At 47.3% G+C, this 24675-nt stretch overlaps 11 protein-coding genes, 1 non-coding gene and 1 pseudogene across 12 annotated transcripts, besides 29 other annotated features; 3 read left to right on the forward strand and 10 right to left on the reverse strand.

The window, feature by feature from the left end:
* Tc00.1047053510339.7 (hypothetical protein, conserved) lies at positions 1–1536 on the reverse strand (the record flags this gene model as incomplete). Its single annotated transcript, XM_806185.1, has 1 exon — positions 1–1536. A coding segment is annotated over one exon (1536 nt), but the record flags the coding sequence as incomplete, so codon positions are not given.
* Positions 1–20731: a sequence feature (heterozygous, non-Esmeraldo-like haplotype).
* Positions 2071–2095: a microsatellite.
* On the reverse strand, positions 2414–3436 carry Tc00.1047053510339.14 (hypothetical protein, conserved; the record flags this gene model as incomplete). Its single annotated transcript, XM_806187.1, has 1 exon — positions 2414–3436. The coding sequence occupies one exon, from the start codon at positions 3434–3436 to the stop codon at positions 2414–2416; it is 1023 nt and encodes a 340-aa protein (XP_811280.1).
* Positions 2764–2797: a microsatellite.
* On the reverse strand, positions 3999–5696 carry Tc00.1047053510339.20 (uncharacterized protein; the record flags this gene model as incomplete). Its single annotated transcript, XM_806177.1, has 1 exon — positions 3999–5696. One exon carries the CDS (start codon positions 5694–5696, stop codon positions 3999–4001), a length of 1698 nt encoding a protein of 565 aa, XP_811270.1.
* Positions 5988–9014, reverse strand: Tc00.1047053510339.40 (hypothetical protein, conserved; the record flags this gene model as incomplete). Its single annotated transcript, XM_806178.1, has 1 exon — positions 5988–9014. One exon carries the CDS (start codon positions 9012–9014, stop codon positions 5988–5990), a length of 3027 nt encoding a protein of 1008 aa, XP_811271.1.
* Positions 6962–7036: a microsatellite.
* Positions 9081–9154: a sequence feature (A-rich).
* Positions 9248–9277: a microsatellite.
* Positions 9491–9526: a sequence feature (A-rich).
* On the reverse strand, positions 9710–10600 carry Tc00.1047053510339.50 (spermidine synthase, putative; the record flags this gene model as incomplete). The annotated part of the gene is made up of 1 exon (XM_806179.1): positions 9710–10600. One exon carries the CDS (start codon positions 10598–10600, stop codon positions 9710–9712), a length of 891 nt encoding a protein of 296 aa, XP_811272.1.
* Positions 10686–10717: a microsatellite.
* On the reverse strand, positions 10890–11669 carry Tc00.1047053510339.54 (hypothetical protein, conserved; the record flags this gene model as incomplete). Its single annotated transcript, XM_806184.1, has 1 exon — positions 10890–11669. The coding sequence occupies one exon, from the start codon at positions 11667–11669 to the stop codon at positions 10890–10892; it is 780 nt and encodes a 259-aa protein (XP_811277.1).
* Positions 11824–11859: a microsatellite.
* Tc00.1047053510339.60 (hypothetical protein, conserved) lies at positions 12201–12641 on the reverse strand (the record flags this gene model as incomplete). Its single annotated transcript, XM_806180.1, has 1 exon — positions 12201–12641. The coding sequence occupies one exon, from the start codon at positions 12639–12641 to the stop codon at positions 12201–12203; it is 441 nt and encodes a 146-aa protein (XP_811273.1).
* Positions 12806–12827: a sequence feature (AT_rich).
* Positions 12968–15247, reverse strand: Tc00.1047053510339.70 (hypothetical protein, conserved; the record flags this gene model as incomplete). Its single annotated transcript, XM_806181.1, has 1 exon — positions 12968–15247. The coding sequence occupies one exon, from the start codon at positions 15245–15247 to the stop codon at positions 12968–12970; it is 2280 nt and encodes a 759-aa protein (XP_811274.1).
* Positions 15358–15378: a sequence feature (AT_rich).
* Positions 15882–16748, reverse strand: Tc00.1047053510339.74 (mitochondrial carrier protein, putative; the record flags this gene model as incomplete). Its single annotated transcript, XM_806186.1, has 1 exon — positions 15882–16748. One exon carries the CDS (start codon positions 16746–16748, stop codon positions 15882–15884), a length of 867 nt encoding a protein of 288 aa, XP_811279.1.
* Positions 16758–16789: a microsatellite.
* Positions 16794–16818: a microsatellite.
* Positions 16918–16965: a sequence feature (GA-rich).
* Positions 17119–17168: a microsatellite.
* Positions 17169–17195: a microsatellite.
* Positions 17456–17530: a microsatellite.
* Positions 17748–17789: a sequence feature (A-rich).
* Positions 17948–17968: a sequence feature (AT_rich).
* Positions 18234–18256: a microsatellite.
* Positions 18274–18294: a microsatellite.
* Positions 18891–18917: a sequence feature (AT_rich).
* On the reverse strand, positions 18984–19586 carry Tc00.1047053510339.80 (hypothetical protein, conserved; the record flags this gene model as incomplete). Its single annotated transcript, XM_806182.1, has 1 exon — positions 18984–19586. One exon carries the CDS (start codon positions 19584–19586, stop codon positions 18984–18986), a length of 603 nt encoding a protein of 200 aa, XP_811275.1.
* Positions 19756–20237: a mobile genetic element.
* Positions 20047–20076: a sequence feature (AT_rich).
* Positions 20177–20199: a sequence feature (AT_rich).
* Positions 20243–20263: a microsatellite.
* Positions 20301–20322: a sequence feature (AT_rich).
* Tc00.1047053510339.85 lies at positions 20687–20758 on the forward strand. Its single transcript has one exon. It is a non-coding gene; the product is annotated as a tRNA-Pro (tRNA).
* Positions 20732–20849: a sequence feature (areas merged during assembly that could not be assigned to a particular haplotype. This can correspond to areas where the two haplotypes were merged or to regions with more than two copies in the genome that were merged during assembly.).
* Tc00.1047053510339.90 lies at positions 20800–21561 on the forward strand (annotated as a pseudogene).
* Positions 20850–24675: a sequence feature (areas not merged during assembly with more than two copies in the genome that could not be assigned to a particular haplotype).
* Positions 22905–24029, forward strand: Tc00.1047053510339.100 (UDP-Gal or UDP-GlcNAc-dependent glycosyltransferase, putative; the record flags this gene model as incomplete). The annotated part of the gene is made up of 1 exon (XM_806183.1): positions 22905–24029. The coding sequence occupies one exon, from the start codon at positions 22905–22907 to the stop codon at positions 24027–24029; it is 1125 nt and encodes a 374-aa protein (XP_811276.1).

Consider the following 24675-nt stretch of genomic DNA (forward strand, 5'->3'; position numbering starts at 1 on the left):
GTAGATCCGAGAGAGGAGAAGCTGCGCTTCCAGGCAACCAGGAACATGCCGCAGCAGCAACTCAAGGTGTCGCCTACACTTCTCGGCAATTGGGTCTGCCTTAGGTACTGTTGGGTCTGGCGGCTCAGTGCGGCAATGCTGCATGTATTCCTTTGCAATATCTAGCATCAATGGGGGATTAAGTCTGATGTACAGTTCCATCCCGGTCTGATATGTCCCTACATCTTGTCTAATGGCCTCTGCAGCTTGATCAAGAAAAACAATGGTCTTTGCATGGTTTTTATGCCGCCGCCACTGCAATATGGCGTTGAGTAGGCTCAGCTCCGCGTTGCGCTGATTCGGTGCCTGAATCTCGTTTGGGAATTCAATCTGTTTTGCGGCTTCGTCAAGGTCGCCAGTAAGGATAAGGCAGCGAATCAGGCCCAGTAGAGGTGTTATGCTGCTGTCGGGCGTTGAAGAAGCCTTTTTAAAGGTTGCAATTGCCGCCTTGTATTCACCACGAAACGTCTGCTGGTAGCCCAATTCTGCAAAGTAGTCACCCCTTTGTGACGCCATGCGGTGGGCAACCTCCGCAAACTGCGTGGTGACGCCTAACAGTGGCAGGTAATTCCCGCTAAGACGAGAGAAACACCGTGCGTACTCAAAAAAGAGCGCCGCATTCTTCGGTTCCTTTTCCTTTACTGCTTCAAAAAGCCGAGGTAGCTGTGCTGCGGCGTCCTCATAACGGGCATCCTTCACGAGAAGAAACAGTGTATTGAGCGCCAAAGCCTCGAGATTGGTCTTCTCCTTTGCAAGAATACGCTTTGTTGTCTCCCAGCACTGATCCCAGTCCTCCGCCTTCATGAGGTGTCGCGCCTTCACTACAAGGGCTGGGGTGAAGTTCGGGCGACTCACAATAAGCTTGTTTAGCAGTTGTTGTGCTAGAGAAAACTGGAATTTGCGCTCATAAAACACAACACGGCCCATTGCGGCATCCAAGTCCATCGTTTGCCCGTCCTGATCCTCCATCTCCATGACTTTCCGAAGAAGCGCACCGCTCTTCTCCAAAAAGGCACCACGGCCTGTGCTGAGGTCCACCCAGGCTCGCACCGTCGCGAGGTTTGTATACTCATCACGATGCTCATCAAAGCCATCCTGAAAGCGCATAAGAATGTCACGTGCTCCGCTGGTGTCACCAGCAGCCCACGCAAGCGCAGCCGCCTGTACCCATCCGTCCACATCATTTGCGTGAGAACTGTCACCCAAGGAACGTTCTACCGAAGAAAGTCCCTCCGTATCCTTGTTCCTGCGGTATATGAGCGCAATCCCCATCAACGCAGGAATATTGGTTTCCCGACGCTGTTCCGCGGCCTTATACTCACGCAATGCCTCGTTCGATTGACCCTGCTGGTCGTAGCACAGCGCACGCCAAACACGCAAGACCCAACTGTCAGTGCTCTTAATGGTCTCGGTGCAGACAAGCTCCGCGTGGCGCCACAGCCTCTCTCGCACGTAGAACATCATAAGAGCATAGTTATTTCGGAGTAAAGACGACATCGCACAGGCCTCGACTCCACTCTTCTTTTCTCTATCTTCTTTTTTTTCCCCAGTGCCTTGCGACAGCGTTCCGACTCGGTCAAGGGAACAGTTGCTGTTCCTCACAATCAATGATGGAGAAATATCTATTCGCAACCTCTCCGTGCGTTTTTTTGTTTGCGCGTGCAATAGATATATATATATGTACTCGCCCCTTCCCTCCCTGGCGGCGCTACGCGGCTTGTAGAGCCAAGCGTCGATACAACTTTTGAGGAAGCAAGAAGAGAAGATGATGGCGTGTGCAGCAGAAATTGGCTCAAAATAACAAAGTTAAAGTGAAAAAAAAAAAGAAAACGCACCTGCAGCGACGGCACAGACGCACACCATCTTTTTTTTTTTTTTTTGCCTCCACTTTTGGCCACGTGATAAGGCCGTCTTTCCACGTAAGGAGAGCAAATGACAAAGAAAGAGAGCGGAAAGCAACCAAAAGAAAGAAACAGCTGCCTGCTCTCGCCCTCTCAAGCCCACCTTCCCGTAAAGGTAGTGCAAAGCGGTAAAAAAAAAAAAAAAAAAAAAAAAAGGTCTGCAACGTCAAACAAGACAAACAAAAAACGCCATGGCGGCAAAGACACGTTCGAAACAAAATAAAAAGGAACAAAAGACAAAAAGTAAAAAGGGGGTGGGAAACGGTGCATTCAAATTATGCGCACACTACCCTGAAGACAAAAATACGTCAACACAACCCCTTTCTACCAGTCCCAACGTAGTACCTACACAAACACACAAAGAAACAACAACAAAAAAAAAAACTCATTGTCACGCACACGCACTCTCTCTCTCCCCCCATATATATATACCCACCACAAACACGACTATCCTTTTTGTTGGTGGTTTTGGTCTACTGAAGATTAGCGTCATTTTTGACTCTTCTATCCCCATTTTCCTTCCGCGGGATCGAGTTGGTCTCCTTTGTCTTCCCTGAGTCAATGCCACTTTCTCCCTGCCCACCAGCACGACGGGGTGCTGGAATGGATATCATCGATGTGGAGGAACTCACGGTCGCAGTAGCCGCAGAGGATTTTACGGGCAGTTTGGCGGCGTCGTTTTTGGCGTTTTTCCCTGAACCCTCCCTATGGGAGCTTTGTGCCGTCCCTTTTGCCGCGGAAGGCAATAGCGGTGGTCGTTGCGATTGTTGCTTCTGTACTTCTTCTTGTTGCTTTGGTTTCTGCTGCCGCTTCTCTCGTTCTTGTGGCGATGGCGGTGACGGCGGCAGTGGCGGCGGGGCTACTAGACTCCAACCGAGCTGCTGGGATTCCGCCTCCAGCAACTCTTGCTCAGTTTGGACAACAGTGACTCTTCGTGTGATGCACATCCACTCCGCCACGTATGCTGGTGCCACAAGCACTATAGGATGATAAAGCTCCACATACTGTTGATCCCCCATACGCGCCTTGTCTCCTGCAAAGCAGCGATACTCCTGGAAAATCGACACAAGCGACCACCCCTGCAACAATCGCAAGCAGGCCACTACGGCCCCCGTTCGGTGTTTCCCTTTATTACAGTGAATAAGGATGGGGTGCGTACGGGTATCAACGAGAGCACTAAGAATGCGGTGCATCAGCGGTTCCGATATGTCCATAAATGGCTCCTTGTTTCCCTCCGTAGCAAAGCGAAGGATACGGATGTCATTTTCCTCACAAAACTTGACGTTGCTCTCTGCATATTCCTCTGGGCAGAGGTAAAGAATTGTACGAAGCCGAAGTGCACGAAGAAAACGGAAATTCTTCCTTGTCGGGTATCCGGAGCGGTAAACGCCGGGGCATACCATAGCGAAATTGATGGACGGCACAAGTGGCTCCTGGATCGCAGACGGCATTTGACGAGGCGCCAACACCGATGACAAAGACAACGGTGCTGTCATTAAAGCAACACCACTAAGTTTTCTGCACACCAAAAACACTTTTGATGATTTTTGACACCCCCCACAAATGTTGGGAAAACGATAACAACGCTGAGCGGGGAAAAAATTCCCTCGCTCACAATTCGCTGAAACGCGGCACAAAAAAGAATATCCCCCACTCTCCTTCACACAGCGCTGCTACAGGAAAATTAAAGGTGAGGTGATTTGAGTCTTGTGCCTGTGCCACGCCGCCAACTCTACTGTGCAGCAAAAGGAGTTTGTTATCACCCCCGCCTCTCACGCCAGCGTTCTTGCTGCTCCCTCCCCAACGGTTCCCGCACTGCCAGCAAAAACGTTTAAAAAAACTTATTCCCCGCCACCCATGAACACACACAAAAGAAAGAAAAAAAAAAAAAGGAAAGATAAGGGAGAAGTGTAAAACCAATAACAGCATTGCAATGCAAAGCCCATAACAAAAAAGTCAGTGAGTAAAACGGAGCCAAAATGCAGAAAATCATTTAAATGAAATAATTAAGTACGATACAGAAAAACGGAGAAACCCAATTCACAGAAAAGTGAGACCTCACCAAATTGAAACAGACCTCGGAGTCCTTAAAGCAGATGGCAACCGTCGTTCCGATTGTGCCCCATCCAAAACACGCGGCTGTGAAGGGAGTGAGGTGCTAACATACCTCCTCCCGTCCGCAGGCCAGAATGCACGTCTACCTTCAGAACCATCCTTTTGCTTAGCTTTTCGTGCTTCAAGAGTGTCAGGTTGGTTATCCGACATGCAAACGGCTTGCTCGTAATTTGATGGCGAAGCGAGTTGCCCCGCAAACTGCCTTCTCACCTCATCTGGAATGCGTGCGGTTGGTGAAAAACAGTCGAGCGGAGCAAAACTCGGAGGACGAAGTTGTATGGGAGTCGGCTCAATGTACTGAGGAACGGAAGCAGCGGAAGAACGAGTTTTTGGAGTACGGGCATGTAAGGACGGAATGCGCGGTGAATGAGGACTCCCAGCGGGCTGCATTGGGAAAGACGCCGTAAACGGCGAAGACAACAAAGGTGGGGATTGTCCCAATTCGATCCGGCACAGCAGCGCACGGCGATCAGAGGCAAACAAACGTTCCACCTCATCGAGGGCTGTAAGGTCAGCTTTGTCCACTCGAGCCTGCTTGCGACAGGAAAGATTGCGCATAAAACCGGCGACTCCATCACCATCATAATCACAACCAACGTCTTCCGTCACACATATTTGCTGCCGCACGGAGTTCAAATCAAGCCCGGCCGCAGCCGCAAGGCGCTGCGTGTGTCCGTCAAGAAGAAGGGCTGGGCACGTGAAAAAAACACGATACAAAAGCGCGTAAAGTTTTTGGCTAGTCGCCCCCTTTTCAGCCTGCTGCTTCTCGATGCCATGGCGGGATAAACTCGGAGCACTCCGCGCCAGTGCTCCACCCAAAGGGTCAAACTGAAAGAGGGCAATGTTTAAAGCTTCGCTTCGCTCCCGCGAAGCACTCTCACGCCTGGTACGGCGCCAAGAACGACAAAGCGCAGACCTCCATTCAATCCAGGCCTCTTCATCACGGTGCTGCGCTTGACGCGAAGCCCTCGTCCAAAGCCGCGCTGTCTCTTTTTCTGAAGATGACCTGGGTGACACTTCCTTAGAACGTTTACTTTTCCACTCTTTTGTCAAAGATCGGCAAAGAAATTCGTGCACCACTTTCTCAAGAGCCAAAAGCAAATGCATAAAGAGATCGTCCAGAATAACGTGTTCCTCACCATAGCAAGATGGAATACCGTTCCCATTACCGCTTACTGCAACATCTGGGTTAGTAGCACCGTACAAAGCTTCACCTCCAGAAGAAGCAATGCCCCGTAACAGCCGAAGCAATTTCTCGCGGATGATAAAGGAACTATTTGGAGTTTCACCAGCCCCACTTCTCGAGGTACAACCATCGCCCTCATCGTGCGGCAAAGAAGCACCTGACCTCTCTCTTATATTATGCTGCTCTCCATCTGATCCACCCTCGTGCGACAAGAAAATCATCCCGCCGGCGGTGCATTCGTTGCTGCCCATAGCCGTTAGCCCACTTGCCTTCAACGGAGAACATTCACATACGGAATTACCATCCAAATCCACTGCCGAAGAAACACCGGGTACAACACATTCACTTGGCTCCTCCAACGCCGCCACTAATGGAGTTGGCGGTTCTTGCTTCACAGTCAACGGTGGCGGCGGCGGTGCTTCCTTGGCTGGCAGTGGCAGCGGCGGCGGTAACATGATTTTGTTCTCCAGCGTCTTTCCTTCTCTCCCCCCCCCCCCAAAAAAAAAAAAAAAGAAAGAGGGAAAAGCCTTAAAAAACACAGCAGAAATTGCAGTTATAATAACAAGAAATGTGGTACATGAAAACACAAAAGATTAAAAGGCAGATACTTTGACCTCACCAAAAAAAAAAAAAAAACATATATGGCAAAATAGGATACAACAATCAGCATCAATATCAAGTGTGATTCCTTGGATACTGAGAAGGATAAATGAAAAGAGCCTAAACGTACATGCCCATGCAGTCCTTCACTGAAAAAACTCCTCCAACTGCTTAAAGGCATTAGCAGACTCTGATGAGGAATGGGAATGCGTTGTAGCAAAAGAAAAAAAATCATCCATGACATTACCAGCAGCACCGGCAGATCCTTGGTAGCTCCCTAGATCAGATGAGCCCCCCATTGCAGCTGTGGCATTCCCTGATTGCTTATTAAAAGAAAGGGTATCAGGAACAGGCGGAAGCTCCACTGCACGCGTGACAAGATCCATCGAAAACGGGAGAGGCTGTGCTTGAAAAACAACGCCCCCGCAGTTGGTCTCGTTATTACATGCAAAAAGTAAAGATGGCTGTTGCTGTTGCTGTTGTTCTGGCGACGGTGATGATATTTCCTCTGGCATGCTAAGCAGAGTCAGTCGCTTGGATTCAAGGACCGACCAAACGCCCGAGTCTGCTGCAAACAGCTGTCCAAACTCCAAAAACCTTTTTAGTTCATCCACAGATGGCCCCGACGCCGTGCCGCCACGCCCTCCTGTTGTATACATCGAATCCGTTCTTGAGTCCAGAAGTGTGTGGTAGCGACCAAACTGATGGATAACATCTAAGGGTAGTCGCCGACAAACAACAGAAGGTGTTGACTGATCGTCACTCGTCGATAGGGAACGTAACGCATCACTGTCCTCAACGTAAGCACCATACAAGTTCGAACATGTTCCGCAAAGGTCATCGTCAACGTCAGTGGCCGCTGTAGCAGTTGGCGATAAGGGGATCGTCGGGTAACTTAATTGCTGAGTTGGCGCAAATGCGGCGGCGGTGGCGGTGGCATTGCTTTTAAATGTCTTACTCAATGATGCGGGTTTATTGGGGTCCTTTTCATAATTCGTCTTGTTTGCAAAACTTCCATACGCCTGTACAAATACCTGCACGGGAATTCGATTATAGCGTGAAGCCAGGCTATTCTTTACCGCCTTCGTTGCCTTAGAAAAGAAGGAACGCATTGAATTCTTGCCACCGCTGCTGCTGCTGCTATTACCGTTGTTACAGCTAAGACTACTACCCTTGATGGTGGTGGAGCTGTTGCCCGTTGTGAAGAACACACTGGCACCTTCACTCAGCCGTGCCAGATCACTGCCTTGTAAATCACTATAAAGCTCCGGAAAACGCCGCATGCTGCGTGTATAAAATATACGCAACATTCCAAGCATGCGAGGGTGTGAGAGGTAGTAGTGAGTTGCAGGTGTCTCCCTTTCGCGTGGGGGTGAATTGACAGGGCCTCGTTGGCGTGACCGGAGACGACTTCGTACAAACTCCCCAACAAGAGAGCGCAACACTCCAACGGTTTCAAGGGATGCGACCGTGTCTTCCCAGTGACAAAACATCCGCGTTCCGGCAATACGCCGCGCGAGTGTTGCGTTGTTCTCAAGATTGTATGGCAGAAAGCGTGTGTAGTCTATAATAAACGCAACACCACCCTGTAATCGCAACCTATGTGCAGGGCTACCGCCAGCGTCTCCAATGCCGTTACTCGCAGGAATCAGCCCTTTCCTGTAATTTCCAACGAGACGAGTAACGCTATACTCAAGAAAAGCCCCATGCATTTCTTCCAAATCGGCTAAAGCGACACATTGTTTCAATGTGGATGACCACAGAGAGCCAATTCCCAAGTCCTGTGCGGCCGTTGACGAAAGTGCCACAGAAAACAATTGTCGCGCTTCTTTGGAAACAATCCGCTTCATTGCTTCCTTCACCTTTTCACTTGGAGGCACCAGGTCCAGCATGGTAAATGGAACAACGTCTGCATCGAGGGGAGAGACGCCAACCACACCCGTGCGACCATCCGCAAACCAGATGCGACCCCTTTCATTCTCTGCAACCTTTTCATTAGAAGAGGAGCACCGCTGGGGGCTGGAGAGACCGCTGTGAAGCATCAGGTGCGGTACCATTTCAGCTGTTGACCCCAATATGAACCCCGAGTCTCCAAGTGCCTCAAGAATCTCACATGCCTCGGGCGGCATATATGGAACAATCGGCAGCGTCCAGATGAACGGAGAAAGCATCGCCTGGACGCTCACAACACACGCGGAAGCGTGCTGTGGTGTCGCTCCGATAAATACCACTCGCCTCTCCTGCAAAAGAAGCGAATGGATGACACGGAGGGCATCGTAAGAAAAACTCAGGAATAGGGTGGACAGTGGGGCATTGACAAAAGGGTAGCGCAAATCATCTGGGCGAACAATGGAAACCCTTGTATGCGAAAAAGATAGATAAAAGTGCCTGTTTGCAGGTGTGCTACAAGCGGCACTTCGCGTATCCACGATTTCCCTTAACGGCGACATGACTTCAGCGTAAACTGCAGAAACGGTTCTTTTCTCCTCAGCCCGCGAAACGGTGCGACGATCGAAATAAAAATCCCTCGCAGCGCAAAAAAGATGCGGCACTGTTTCAAGGACCACCGTGCGCAGCATGTTGAACAAAGGCGAAGTGGAAAAGGCGGAAAGCATCAGACCCTCCGTTGCATACCCCACATCCACAAATTGAGCAAAGCCGTATATATAACCCTCATCAAAGATGTCAGCGCTTTCAAGGTCAATGCTCTCGCAAGAATCACCCTTATTTTCTCCATCCCTCCACCAGCGGCTACCAAGGCTATTGTAGTATATCACATCCATTGCCGTACCACTTGTTGCAGCACGCATACATTCAGAAGTGAAGTGACAGGACGGGACTTGCACAAAAATACCCTCCTCCGCAACGGGTGAAGTCGCGCCCACCCAATGCAAATCATGCCTACCAGTGGCGTGCCTCTGAGCCGCCAAATTCCCCAGCTTCACCAATAGCGGCCAACAAAATCTTCCCAATACTGAACGAAGCAAGGTACATTGCTCAATGATCCCCTGTCTCTCACATTTGCCGGCATCCCCATCCTCCTTGATGACAATGATCGGTTCCAATTCGGCAGATGAAGCTAATTTGTCCCCCAATCCATTCCCACTGCTTTCAGAAGCAGGAAACCACACACGATGTAAAGAAATTGTGTGCGCCAAAGCGGAAGGCTGCATTGCTTACAGAAACCGCCAATCCAGCAGGGAATGGAGAAGACTAAAAATAGCTAACTCTCACGGCACAAACAAAAAGAAAAAAAAGGATTAACAAAGCAAAAAAACAACAACAAAACAGCAATACTAAACAAAAAAAAACACGATGACTCCTCCCACCTCTCACGGAATTCATATACCGTTTTAATTATTGGATTAAATAAGCGCCCGAAGTACGCCTTGTCCCCTGTTCCTGCAAAAAAATAAATAAATAAATAAATAAATAATACAACAATGGGGAGTTACAGTTTGGCTCAACGTACCCAACACACACACACACCTCAGTTAAGGTCAATCCAAGGCCAACACACCAGTAAAAAAAAAGTAGTCCATAAAGCTTGTATGTGTTATACCAGGGCCCGTTGTAAACTCACAAGTTTGCATTGTTTTCACAGCCCCGCAATCACCGGAACCCTCCGTGTGGAAGGCAGGCAGAAGGGAAAAAAAAGGAAAAAAGGAAAAAAAGGAAAAAAAAATTCCTTTGGTGTCTTACAACGCAGTTTCCTTGGAAATAAAACACGACCCATGGATGAAGAAAGTAGCGAAATGGAAATATACGCCATATTTTCTGCTCAGGCCCGTCAGACCGCACAATTTTTCTAAACGCCATTAGAAAGGCTTTGGCTGGGCAGCGTACGCTACCCACGACGACTCACAAATTATTCTGAGTTGTTAATGTGCCGCGCAAAGCGAGGCAGCGCAAAGGAGGCCTTGTGCATTTCCGAGTCGTAGTACTTCAAATCCTTCGCAAACGGCATATCCTCAACAGGACGCAGTGGCTTCGTCACGTCCACGCCGGCCTTCTTAGAACAAACAAGTGTTCCAATTGAACCACAAGGATATGTGGGCACGTGCATTAATGCATACTGCACCGACGCAAAGCCAGTCTCCCTGATGAAACGAGACATCTTCTCAATAAGCTCAAGATCCAGCCAGATGGACTCTCCTTGATTGCAGCATATGCCGTCCGGTTTCAGGATACGCAGCACGTCCTTGTAAAACGCCTCCCCAAAGAGCTTCGATGCAGGTCCAGCAGGGTCCGTGGTGTCAATAATGACCACATCATACGTGTTGTCTGGGGTCTGTCTTACAAACGCCAAGCCATCTCCCACACGGACCGTTGCTCGAGGATCCGCTAGGGAGCGGGAGATCTGTGGAAAGTGTTGCTTGCTTTGTTCCATCACTTCGCCGTCAATGTCGACGAGATCACAGTGCTCCACGGTGCCGTGCCGCAACACCTCCCGCAGTACGCCGCCGTCCCCACCACCAATGATGAGCACTCTCTCTGGCTTCGGATGGGAGCAGAGACTGGTGTGGCCAAGCACCTCGTGGTACACAAACTCGTCGTAGTCCGTGACCTGAATGCAGCCGTCGAGCGCCATGACAGTGCCCCATGGGCCCTTTGGGTCGCTCTCAAAGATGGTCAGGTGTTGGAACTTTGTCGGGGCGTCGTACAGAACCTTCTCCACCCTCAGCGACATGGCTTGCCCGGGCCACTGATCATTTTCCTCGCGAAACCAGCCGCCAGAAATTAGTTCGGAACCAGGCATAATTTGATGCTGCAAATCGCCTAGCGTTACTGCGCTGAAAACCGCAGCAAAATGTAAAAGAAAAAATAAGAAGTTGAAGAGAAATTATATATATATATATATATATATATATATATAAGCGCCCGAAGTAACAACAACATAAAATAAAACAAGCACTGAATCCAGATATTTGCATTCAAGTGAATATCCTGCGTCTCCATGTATTGCCAAAGAAAGACTCTTGCATTTCTTTTGTTATTTATAATCATTTATACCCCCATTCTTTATATTACCAACACTGATTCCTTATTCACGCATTGGGGCTCAGTTTTTCCACCGTGACGAGAAAGACGAGTGTAACAAAAACAAGTGCCTGAAAGCCATTCAAAAAAGCTTGAAGGCTCCGCATTCCACCGTGTACCTCCAACACGCAGAGACCAATCGCAATCGACATCAAAACTGCAGCCGGCCCTATGGAGCGTACCTCATTTGACGGCTGCGAGAAGACACAGATTGGAATGACAACAGAGAGAACAGACGCAAAGAGAACCATGGTATTTTTCATGAGTTGGTCACAGTCCACCATCCATAACGAAGTTGCTCCATCAGATATTTCTCTTTCGTTAATATGACTCGTTACTTTTGATGCCCCCTCCATTTCGTCATCCTGCTTCTTCTTCCTTTCACCCGCCACAACATATTCAACGCGGCGTATAAGAGCAAGGAAGAAGGCATTCAATGAAAAAAGCAGCAGCAACGTAAGAAGGATGTCTGAGCTAACCCCACGGGATGGTGATGCCGGTGGCAAAGACGCTGCCTTCTTATAATCCCTAAATACTTCAAAGGGGTTTCGTTTCAATTCTTTTCTTTGTGAATGCCCCCAGAGTTTTTGCATAAACTCCCTGGTCAACTGAGAAAGTGACACATCCCCGGCAGCAAAAAAAACAACCCTTAGACACACAATGTGACACGCAAAATACAAAAATAGCTCTACTGTGAAGAAGCGCCACAGTGGAGCAAATAGTCGTAATGGTAATTTCCGTTTTTCGTTGCCTCCAGAAACGAGCGCCGTATCACTTACACGTGTCATTTATTTGCTGAGGCCGGATTTTTCTCTCTTCCTTTCACCTATCAATTCCAATTATTATCAGGCCTTAACTTTTGCACCAATAAAATGACAATTCCCTCCAACATGTACAAATCATGATTAAAAGCAAAGAAAGCAACAAGAAGACAAAAATAAAATAAATAAATAAATATATATATATATATATATATATTTCCTGCACCCCATCAAAAAAATGCAGTGCCTTGAAGTAAAACACCACGCAGGTAAATAAACTATGCACGCTCTTCTCAGCAAACCTGCGACCACCAAAGAGGCGATGTTTTGTAAAGAGGGTAAAACATGTATTTATTACGAGGAATATGATTTCCATCCACACGCACAAATATTCGCATAAATATATACACCATCCAAAATAAACAAAAGACGTATTATTCCTATGACGGTCTTGAACTCAACGTCTCTCAAAATTTAAAGGCATCAACTCATTTTACTTCAGTTTTTTGTTTTGTTTTGTTTTTGACGGAAACAGAACTAACGACCTCTACCAATACCTCAGTCCTTTCCATCTTCAACTTTCATTGAATCATCATTCTCACGTTCGTCCTCTTCGTCTTCGGTGGGTGTGAAACTTTTCCTGGTCCCCTCCTCCAATCTCGGCCGCGCTTTCTTTGCCTTCTTTTTGGCTGCTTTGGCCCGCTTTTTCTGTTGCCTTGCGTTAAGAGCCTCCACTTTGGCTTGATGCGCCTTTTCCCGCTCCTTCCTTTCTAGGAGACGATCAGCCTCAGCTTGGTGACGTTGCCGCCGCTCCGTTTCCCGTTCCTCCGCGAGGCGGGCATGCTCGTTCGTCTTTCCACCTGCCCCAGCAATTGTCGACTGTAAACGCGGCAAAGAGCGCATTGTTGCTATACTCTTCACATATCGATCATGCTCTGCTTGCAGACGCCTTTCCCGGGCTTTCTTTTCTTCTTCTGATAAAGGTGGAAAATCCGGCATCACTTCATATTTCAGCCCCAATTCCTTTCTATCAGCGGTTACTTAAGTTCTTCTATTCAGTAAGCGTCTCGCTCAGTTTCCCTCTCTCTCTCTTTTTTTTTTTTTCGTTTTGTGAGTGAGGCAGAGAAACAAATCAAGAAAAAATTAAAAAAAAAAAGGCGGTCAAAAAATAAAAATAAATATTAAGCTCCTTTTCAAGAGGAAAAGGATGTACGTGGATATGAAGAAGGAGGGAATGAAGCCACATTCAAGCACCCAATATTTTCTTCTATTTTCCTCACATAAGGAAAAAAAGTAACAAAAGGCAAAGAAAACAAGGCAAGGCATCACTTCTTTGTTCTTTCTTTTCTTGATTTCTTTCTTCGTGCTTCAGACTCACTCGCCGCCATCGTACGAGGAAGAGGAAATTCATCCTTTGGGGCGGGGGACACCGCAGCGTGCCGAGAGCGCTTCCGCGTGACAGCAGCGGATTTTGGCGTCCCCGATAGTTGTCTTTGACTCGATGACGCTCTGCGAGTAAGCGGCGCGGTTTGTGAAATGGGTTTGGTGGACATTTGTGTAGCTGACTCATTTGTTGGCGTTTTCACGCCATCGGGCGGCGCACGAAGACTCCGGTGCCCCTTCGTAGCAGATTGAGAACTCTCTTTGCTGATGACATCATCTCCCTTCGCATTAGATGAGAGTGGGGTGGCAAGATGACGACCCCTGGGTAGCTGGGGTAGCTCAAATCCACCAACCTGCAAGGGTGGGGGTGGAGAAGGAGGGTTAGTGGATGGTGTGCGAGCACAAAAACGTTTTTGCTGCTGCTCAAATGCCTCTTGTGCCTTGGCTGCCCATTCGTAGTCCTTGAAGGAAGGCGATGGTGACACCGAAAGTGGCTTCTCATTTTCCTTTCTAGAAGAGGGAAATATTTTTGTTTCTTCAAACCTGTCAGAATTAGGACCACTACACGGCTCCTGGGGTAATGCAAGAGGAGACGCCTCTTTTCTGCCTTCACCTAATGACAAGGGACATGTAACCTGACCATCACCATGAGTGTCATTAGTTATATTCATCTCTGGGGAACACCGCCCATCACTCTCCTTCCCCCGGAGATCCTCTGAAAAAGGGGAAGAGAAAGTTTTTTCTGTAGGGGCTGAAGAAATCCGGCCTTGTGTTGTCGGAGGTGTCATGGTGTCATCTATTTTACCATGACAAGCAATCTCCGTATCGAAAATCGCGGAAACATCCTCTGGAGATTTTTTTATCAAAAAGGAATTGCCTCTGCTCCCCGACGCCTCACAATCTACCTCGCGTTCGCCCGTTGCAGCTTCCGCAGTATCAGTTACCCGAGTGCAATAAAACGCTGGGGGGCAATACCGTCGCGTCTTCCTCTTCGGTTCATCCACCACCTCCAATTGTGTCACAGGCGTCATGCCAACCGTTGTATCATCCGTTTTCCTTCCCACTGGTGTTTCGCTGCTGACCGTCCCAAATTGGGGTTGAATGGAAAAGGAGGGTGACACACCTCCCTGACCACGAAAAGAAGGCGAACCCTCTGAATAAACCATCGCTTGCTCACTATCAAATTGAGCAGAAACATCTTCCGGTAACATAATCTCCTTCTCATTTCCATCCTTCCCATCCCCTAATGCCCCATCCAGCACTTCCTCATCCGTGACGCGCCGTGGCTCTATTGGATTCTCCCATCGCGGCCACTGGGAAGTGGGGTTGCTCGTCAAACGAGTCGGATCTGGTTGCGGGTAACACAACATACCACTGCTAACTCGAACACCAGCAGCGTGATAACCAGAAATGTCACTCCCCTCGTTATTGTTATCATCATTACCATCGCCCAATTTCAACGCGTCACTCGCAGGGTTATGTGCTACATAAAAATCAGCATGAACAACATCTGAATCTAGGTGTTTTTCCATGACGTTGTCTTCCTGAAACTGCAGGGTTTTTTCCTCAGCAACTGCTCGGTAAGGAATCTTTGATAAGAATATATCTCTACTTGTCGATGGGCAGCCCTGTCCAGCAGATGGCATGGACAGAGGCGACGATGAGGGTTGAGATGGGGCTGGAGGGAAAGTGAACAACGGTCGATGATCAACCTCAGACAAATAAGGATAATATTGGCACTTTCTCCGTTCGTGCAGAGATAGTGGAGGTTCTCGTTGCATTGTGGTGTTATTTCTTTCCTTGTTGTAGTCGTCTAGAGTTGCGATACTGTTTCCCTCACTGAAGACCTCCTTGTGCTTCCGAGGCAATGCATCAGATGAGAAATGCCTTAGCGCGGTTCGAGAGAGAGCTGAAACCCCTCCTCGCCCACCCTCCAATATCGATGCATCATGGATAAAAGGCTCCTCATTTTCACCGGTTTGCGGACGTTGAAGTAAACAAACATTTTTCTGACCTCGTTCCGCTGGAAGATCCGCCGCCGGGGATTGTTTTCTTTGCTGCAAGCAGTAAAGAATCATCTTGTCCACTGTTGGAGACGCGGTTGCAACGCCGTATGACCGTTCCCAAAGAAGAAAGGTACAAGAGGAACGAACCGCCTCCTCTAATCTAATATTTGATCCATAAAAAGCAGTTAGTGGACTCAGTTCTTCTGGTCGCATCATTTTTACATTAATCCTATGATGTACAATTTTCTTTTCTCTATATTCACTATGTTAAGAAAGATATTTAATCCGTTACAAAGATCAAACCAAAATAGAGCCAAATTAAATGCAAAAAATAAAAATAAAAAAATGGATTTTGACTTTCAAAAAGAAGATGGAAGAATTACCGGAAATCAAGGGCTCTACATGAGCCATCTTGAGTCTTTTTTTTTTCTTCGTTTTTCCTTCTTCTTTTCCGTGTTACGCATAACCCCTCCCTTACTTCAGTATAATTTTTTCAAAGGAAAAATATAAAAAGATTATAGGTGGCAAAATAGAGATTTATATATGCATCTACATATCTATTCCATTTCGCTTAAACAGCTAAAGAAGACCAAAATCCTTCACAAGCTTCCAGAAAAAATAAATACCATCACCCCAGTTATATTTCGTCAAGGTAAGACGTACAAGGCTCCGGCTTCGAATTTTGTTTCTCCGTTTTTGGTTAAGGAATTAAAGTCGAAAAAAATCACATAACATTTTAACGTGAAACCTTACAAATTATTTTCCCTTACTTTACATTTTTCTTATCGAATATCTTCATTGATATCGTTGTTACTTGCTTTTATTGCTATTACACATTTAATACTTATTTTTAGCCCTTTATCAATTCAACCTTATGGCTTATGGCTTGGAGACGTTCCTTAATCATTCCCGCAAAAGTCACCATGAACAACGTCTGCCAAGCGGATAGTCCCATTCTCGGTATTATCCCCGCATAGAAACCTTTCAATCCATATGTCTTGTACACATATGATACACAATTTCGCGTGGTTACACCTTGCTCTCCCGTTGCTTGTCGAGCTTGCTGCAAAACACGCACAACCTCAAAGGGCTGATTTATACATCCCAATACACCTCCCATGATTCCACAGAATATCTCTTCAGGTGTAGTTAATTTTTGCCGGCCCACCAGCTCTTTATACTTGTTTGTGAAGGCAACGGCAAAGAACCATCGCAAAGCCCAGTTCGTTCCTTGACGTCCTGCCATAGCCGGTGCGGATCCATAAGCCTTACGAAAACCAGCTTTCCTCAGCACTGTAAATAAGCTCATCGAATGATATTGTGGGTTGCGGTTTTTATACGTTACAACATATGTCATGGGAGACATCACGACTGTTTGCATAACACCTCCGACGAAGCCCGCCAACATGCCACCCATTGCACCGTGTGGATTAACACCAAGCATCGGCTCCAACTCCAGTGTCAAATTGGTACCAAAAAGCAATATAGAGCCCTTCAAAGCGGCCTCCACCATTTTCGCCCCAGTACCATGATAAAACCGACCCCAACCACTCTCACAAAGTGTCTTAAACTCTACTATAAAGCTATTCCATTGTCCCTTAGCAAGACCAGAAATCTGTTGAGTCTTCCAAACTTCAAACGGCATGCCAAGGGTGAATGCCTCAGTACACTGAAGAACGCCACCAATAAGGATGTCGCGCGGATCACCAGCTCCCATCCTTTATGTTATATATGTATATATATGGATATAGATATATAGAGATATTGTTATTATTATTATTATTATTGCTCCGTGTTATCTTCCTTGTCGCTATTTTATTTAAATAAGGAATATGAGCCAAACTGTTGTTGCGTTCTTTTCCTTTTGCGTTTTCCTATGAAGTATAAAATAATAAAAGTAAGAAAGAAGGAAAGAAATAGAGAAATAAGCAAAGTGCTAACCATTACATTGTACATACCATTCAAAACATCCGCATAAAACATGTTTGCAGTAGTACGTTCCTTTTATTTCATCCTCCCTGAAAACCAGACATTGATACTTGTTATATTGAGCAGTATTTACTCAATAATATAAATATATACATGGCATTGTTAATATAATTATTATTATCAATTATTATTATTATTATTATTATTAGTAGTAGTAGTAGTAGTAGTGTTAGTATAAAATAAACAAGAACGCGTATCGCAAGCATGTGCCCTGCTCTGTATAACTAATGGATTTACTATCTATCATTAACCCACCATTCATTCTTCGCACAGACTTCCAAATATGTGCAAATATCCTGAAAAGAGGGAAGTTAATGATCCACTATATCATATATAAAAAGAACCTAGAAGAAGTTCAAATTAAGAATAAAAACTGAAGTACAATTTAAAGCAACATTCGTAAGCAGATCAAACAAAGCAATTACATTCTTTAAGTTTTTTTTTGTTTGTTTGTTGTTGTTATTGTTTTTTTTTTTTTTTTTTTTTTTTTTTTTTTTTTTTTTTTTTTTTAACCTTTAGGACAACTCCAGTTTAAGATATTCGTTACCATCCAAGTAAAATAATCGTAATAAAATTATTATGGACAAATCCAACTACTACATCTACAATAATATTGTAAAATCATGACAGCAAATGAATAATTCAATATCAGGGAAAATCCACGCGCCGAAAGAAATTTTACCCTAATCATGAGTTTTTTTTTTTTTAAGTAAAACTCAAAAACGCCAAAAAAGGAAAAAAAAAAAAAAAGAGAAAGAAAGTAAAAGAAGCCCTGATTGAAAATATATATATATATAATGCTTTCAGATAAAAGTAATGAATAGTTTGTCAAATAAAATATTTTGTTAATTCATCAATGCCAATTTGAATACCCCATACACACGATCGACTAAGCGTACTCAGTAGAAAATAAAATGGATACGCGGGAAAAAATAAAAATAAAAAAAACTGAGTAGTAACCCTGAAAACTTTAGTGAAAGATGATGAAAACCAATTATCAAATATCGGTTATCGAGTAAATAATTCCTTTTATTTTTTTTTTCCTCCATTAATTCGATGTAATCAAAAACACTTAAGCATTTTAAAAAATCAAACCGCAACGTGCAATTTCACTCATTTTCAATACGTAAAACAAAACCTGAAGAAATTGAAGGGAATGCATGTATGCACGTATATTCCGTTTTAGTAAAATAAATCTGGAGAGCGACACCTCAAAAAAAAAAAAAAAAAAAAAAAGGACAGAAAGAAGTAGAATATATATATATATATATATAATTCAAGCATTCTTTTAATAGTTCTTTTTCCAGTCATTTACTTTTGTTGTTGTCTAAGCCGCATGTATCAAAAGAGAAGTTTTTTCCCTTTATCGTGGATAAAGGCTGCAAGTGGCGCCTGAAGGACCCTTTCTCGTGCTATGCAGACTCCATCACCAAAAGAAATGAACATCTTCACATTTAGCAGCAAAAAAGAGTTCTTAAAAGAATAACAGTCGCTAAGCAAAATTCGAGCAAGGAAACGGAGGTCCTTGAAATCTTCTGGAGAGCCAACAAATCCAAATAATTGCAAGCAACAGATCTCTAAAAGGCCAAAAATAATTTTTGCACTAATCCGAGTCTAATAAAATAATCGCCACAATCCCTTCTTGTAAGAGCCAAATCTCAATAAAAAAAAGTCTAGGAAAAAAAAAAACAGAGAACAAAAAAGGTAATGGAAATTTTGAAACAAACCAAAAAATAAATAGAGAAATAGTAATGTTTTTCGGATTTTCTAAAGTTCAGGATCGCCAAAAAGACAAAAGTTCATACTACTATAATTAAGTAACAAAATCAGCCTTTGAGGACCACCAACCCCCACCATCTAAAAAACGTACTAATAATATTTTTTTTTTTTTAATAAACCTCCCAATCCCCGCCCTTTCACTTATGTCCACCATCCTAATAATATGAATCTTGAAACCTATTTCCTACTTCACCTCAGCATATTGAGGAGCTTGTCCGTATCTATACCACCACACACAAAGGGTAACAAGAAATGCAAAGAATGTAGAGATAAAACTCGAATACCAAATAACTGCCATAAACTCCTCATCGGTGCCAGGGCGCGAGTTTTGGTGCATAGCGTTCTCTGTAACTCCCACCAAATTTGAAGACTCGCAAACAAAAAGCACACGGGTCCATAGGTCTTGAATGTGTTTTTTGTAGTCGTTACTCATCTTCTTACTCGTCATATAGCTCGTGAGTCGACGCACTTCGTATTCATCCTTGGGGATAATACTTCCCATATGGTCCAATTCCACAGTGTTTGTGATGGTCGCCGCATAGCATCCTTTCTTGAAGCTCATCTTGTCCTTCATGTATCTCTTCACAATCTCGTTGAACCGAATCTCTGCTGCCGTGCGTAGCTTCAGTCGAAAAACATGCCGACGAAGAGGATAATATACCTTCCCCATTTCCTTATAGACAAACTTCTTGGCAAGAGGGCTGGTATAGTTGCACATTGGGTTTGACTGACCCCCAAAGGTTGCCGCAGCTCCCCCAAGGGTCATGTTACCAAAATTCATTGTCATTTTCTTTGGTTTTCGAAACTGTTGTTTCTACTAAAAAAAAAAAAAGGAAGGAAAAAATAACATAAATAAATAACAGTAAGAACAACATGTGTTTTTTCGCATAACCACTATATATATATACAAGTTTATATCAAAAGGATTCTTACTCTTATTTGCTTATAAAGCATCGAATATTCATCTGGGCCGCTGGCCGGACCCTGAAGTTATAAATAATAGAAACCAAAAAACCTAGGAATAAGAAAGGGATGAATGGAATAAGAGTGGATTCACCACATTCCCAAAGTGTAACAGTTAGGAAATGTTTATTTATATTATACCATACGTTAGCCTCAATCGTGGCCCGCTCACTCTATTCGGATAGGATACATATTTATTTATTTATTACTTACGACGTGGCAGAATTTTGGGGTCCTCCAGCCACAAGACCTCGCCGCGCGGTGGGAATCAAGGGGCGGTATGGTAAAAATAAAAAATAAAAATAAAATAATTACAGGCATCTAGTCGTTATTAGTTACCTAATTCCTAGAATCGCGGTCAAGCAAGGAATCATAAAGTAGGGGAAAATGGTCGTACAGAGTTCACTTTATCAGTATATATAAATAATATTAAATTAGCCAGTTCGCCCTTTCAAGATTGCTTTCTAAAGCTCCTATGAAAATAATAATAATAATAATAATGCATATAAACAAACATTAGCAACAAAAGCCGCAGCACAATAAATAAATAATAATAATAACACAACGTGGGCAAAAATAAATTCCCCACGTCCACTCACATCCGAACAAGAAAGATGCAAAAATCCGAACCCCAAAAACATAGAAAAAGACGGATAATGGACGAGCACGCGCTACAAGAAGACGCCGCCGAACAGCAACTGGTTCCGGCCAACCGCCCGGCTTCAACGCGCCACGGGACGAAAAAAGGAGCCAAAACACAAAAGAAAACAATCCAAACAAAAAAATGAAACCCACGGGGAGCCCGCACACACGCGCGCCAAACGTGAATGTCGGACGCCTCCTTGGATAAAATAAAAACCGCGGCGTTCCGCTGGAGTTTAAAAAACTCATCAATTGCCTTGAAGAACGCCAGAACACACAGACGGCCCAGTGGTCTAGTGGCATGATTCTCCCTTAGGGTGGGAGAGGTCCCGGGTTCAATTCCCGGCTGGGCCCTTTTTTTCCCAGAAAGACGCGGACATAACAACAAAACGCGTTTGCCGCAGACTGAAGAACCGAAGCGGCCACTAGTGTTTTTTCGTGTTTTGGAGGCGGCGCAGTGGCACGATGTGGTTGCGCTGCCAATGAAAGAGGGCCGTGTATCTCCAGGAAAAAAGGTGGGCGTTCGTGGAGCAATTGGGACTGAGGCGGAGATTGGTATGAGCCAAAAGGTGTACATGTGGTTTGACCTTGCGCTCCGCCTGTTCCCGACAGCGGGGTACATTTCGAAGGGCGATGACGACATTTTTCTCCGTGTGCCGCTGTTCGTTGCTCACCTGCGCCTCCTGCCGCGCCGAAGGATCTACATGGGGGCTCATTGTGGAGGAAATATCTTGATGAATAACCGTTCATTAAGTGCGCATTTTATGGTTGGCTGGTGCTACACCTTGTCGAGGGATGTGGCGGAGGCGTTGGTTTCGTGCGAGCCGCTGCGGCGCCTGGCGTACCTACCGTACAGCAAGGAACGTGAGGAGGAGTTTTTTTCAATTGGTACGCAGCGCGAGGATGTCATGGTTGGGTGGGTTCTCGATAGGGTAATAAAGTGCCAGCCAATGATATACGTCAAGGTACTGCCCTGCCATTTCAATGACGCCCGTAATGGCACGGGGCACTCACAGGTGGTGCCGACCTCGATGTGTATCCATCACGTGCGGGAGGACGACTACGCAGCGCTGATGGCGCGCTTTGGCAACGACACATCGCCTGCCGCCCGTGTGTCATGGGTCTCAGAGGACGTAATATATCCCGTGTGCGATTGATATATGAAGGAGATGCTTTTTTATTTACTCTGAATGTATTGTCTAATTATTTGGTGTGTCCCAGTTGATTCTCTATGTACTTTGCGGCCGAATGACGTGAAATGTGTCATTGACCGCCCCGTGCCGCTCCCTGCCCTCGACCCGCGTGCGGAGCGCTGTGGTGGAGGCAGTGGGTGCCCGTTGTGTTGGGCTGCTGACGAGCCTCCGCTGGGAGCACGTGGCGTGGACGTGAGTGCGCGGGCCGGGCCACCAATGAACAATGTATATGGTTTTGTTTTTTTCTCATATTATTATACCGTTTATTTGCGGTTGGGAGGACTTGGGGCTGTTTTCTCGTGCGTTCGTGTGGTGTCTTTGTGAACGGGGCGCCTCACGGTGCGACTGCTGCCAGTGCTGGTGGTGAGGCTCCCGGCGTGTGTGGGAGGAGAGAGCGTGCCGTGACGCCCTCTCCGCCGCTGGTGTGCCTCGTGTGCGGGGCAAAGCCCACGGCCCACGGCCCCTTGCTTGTTGACGACGCAGCTGACCCTTTTTTCTTTCCCCGCGTGTTCTCTTGTAGCAGTGTGCAGAGTGTAGGGGCGGCGCTGCTGCACGAGCCGTGTGACGGTTGCGCGCCGGTGGAACGTGCCACGGTGGGGGGTGACTGCGAGCTGGCGAGTGCGGCTTCCCACAGGAGGACGCCGCGGGGATCTCTCCTTCACGCACTCCCCGCGCCCATGCGAGTGTGTTGTGCCGAGCCCGCCGACTGGAGAGAGAGGAGGGGCTGCTGTGGCGGGCTCCTGGACGCACAGAGCGCCGCGAGCAGCGAGGGGCCGTCACGGCTGCGGCGCGGGCGGGCGGGAAGCAGACGACGGACGGGGGACGGGCTTGCGGCGGCACCCTGCGTTGTGCGGGGCGCTGCTGGTTCCACCCGAGAGACGTGCGGACGCACGCTCCGCTTCTGGTGACGTCTTGGGTTTGCGCGTGCTCTCGCGGAGGGCATTTTTTGCGGTGGATGCCGCCAGGAGCCGTACGCACTGGCAATGCCGGCCGCCCCAGCGTGCTACCACGGCCAATTGGACCCGGTATTTTCGGGGAAGCCAAGAGCCAGCAATGTTTCCCTCATGGAGCTGTTTTTGGCACAGGGCTGGCGGCATCCACCAGCGTCCAAGCCAGCCGCGTGTTGCCGGGTCAAATTACAGCCCCATGGTGTCCGGGAGCACGCGTTGCCGTGCCAAGTGCGGTCCATAGAATTTATCTGCTAAATGGCTGGGAAAACAAAACAAAAAAGAGAAGAATTCTCTCATGTCCTTACACACTCTCCGCCCCTTTTTTATTTCGATTAGTCTCTCACACCAACAGCGACCATGGCGAAGCCGAAACTGAGGCGTAAGCTGAAGCGAGTAGCTGTGCTGCTGATTCTCTTCATTGCGGCCACGACTGTTCTGTTCTTCAGGTCCGACACCACTGCCGATGATGACGCGTCGGGGCCCAACAACCTCCGCCACTCGCGAGCCGCCGCCGCGGACGATGCAGCACTGGCTTACATCCCACGCAGTGCTGTGGAAAAGTGGGGACGGCAGGAGTATCTGGTTGTGCTGGGCATTCTCTCCCCGGACGACGAAGCGAGGCGAACACGACGCAATCTGCAGCGGACGACGTACTGGCGGTTCCCCGGAGTGGCGACGAGGGCGAACGGCTTCACCGGTGCGATGCTCGTGCTGTACGTCCTTGGGCGACACCCGTCGCACGGCTACGAATACTCTGCCGCGCCGCTGGAGGAGGCAGCGCAGTGGCACGATGTGGTTGCGCTGCCAATGAAAGAGGGCCGTGTATCTCCAGGAAAAAAGGTGGGCGTTCGTGGAGCAATTGGGACTGAGGCGGAGATTGGTATGAGCCAAAAGGTGTACATGTGGTTTGACCTTGCGCTCCGCCTTTTCCCGACAGCGGGGTACATCGCCAAGGGCGATGACGACATTTTTCTCCGTGTGCCGCTGTTCGTTGCTCACCTGCGCCTCCTGCCGCGCCGAGGGATGTACATGGGAGGCCACGTGGGTCTTGCGACTTTTGTGAAAAGGGGTTTACCAGGTAGCACATTTATGGTTGGCTGGTGCTACACCTTGTCGAGGGATGTGGCGGAGGCGTTGGTTTCGTGCGAGCCGCTGCGGCGCCTGGCGTACCTACCGTACAGCAAGGAACGTGAGGAGGAGTTTTTTTCAATTGGTACGCAGCGCGAGGATGTCATGGTTGGGTGGGTTCTCGATAGGGTAATAAAGTGCCAGCCAATGATATACGTCAAGGTACTGCCCTGCCATTTCAATGACGCCCGTAATGGCACGGGGCACTCACAGGTGGTGCCGACCTCGATGTGTATCCATCACGTGCGGGAGGACGACTACGCAGCGCTGATGGCGCGCTTTGGCAACGACACATCGCCTGCCGCCCGTGTGTCATGGGTCTCAGAGGACGTAATATATCCCGTGTGCGATTGATATATGAAGGAGATGCTTTTTTATTTACTCTGAATGTATTGTCTAATTATTTGGTGTGTCCCAGTTGATTCTCTATGTACTTTGCGGCCGAATGACGTGAAATGTGTCATTGACCGCCCCGTGCCGCTCCCTGCCCTCGACCCGCGTGCGGAGCGCTGTGGTGGAGGCAGTGGGTGCCCGTTGTGTTGGGCTGCTGACGAGCCTCCGCTGGGAGCACGTGGCGTGGACGTGAGTGCGCGGGCCGGGCCACCAATGAACAATGTATATGGTTTTGTTTTTTTCTCATATTATTATACCGTTTATTTGCGGTTGGGAGGACTTGGGGCTTTTTTCTCGTGCGTTCGTGTGGTGTCTTTGTGAACGGGGCGCCTCACGGTGCGACTGCTGCCAGTGCTGGTGGTGAGGCTCCCGGCGTGTGTGGGAGGAGAGAGCGTGCCGTGACGCCCTCTCCGCCGCTGGTGTGCCTCGTGTGCGGGGCAAAGCCCACGGCCCACGGCCCCTTGCTTGTTGACGACGCAGCTGACCCTTTTTTCTTTCCCCGCGTGTTCTCTTGTAGCAGTGTGCAGAGTGTAGGGGCGGCGCTGCTGCACGAGCCGTGTGACGGTTGCGCGCCGGTGGAACGTGCCACGGTGGGGGGTGACTGCGA

This window comes from Trypanosoma cruzi, genomic scaffold, assembly GCF_000209065.1.
Source record: "Trypanosoma cruzi strain CL Brener 1047053516715 genomic scaffold, whole genome shotgun sequence".
Taxonomy (NCBI): domain Eukaryota; phylum Euglenozoa; class Kinetoplastea; order Trypanosomatida; family Trypanosomatidae; genus Trypanosoma; species Trypanosoma cruzi.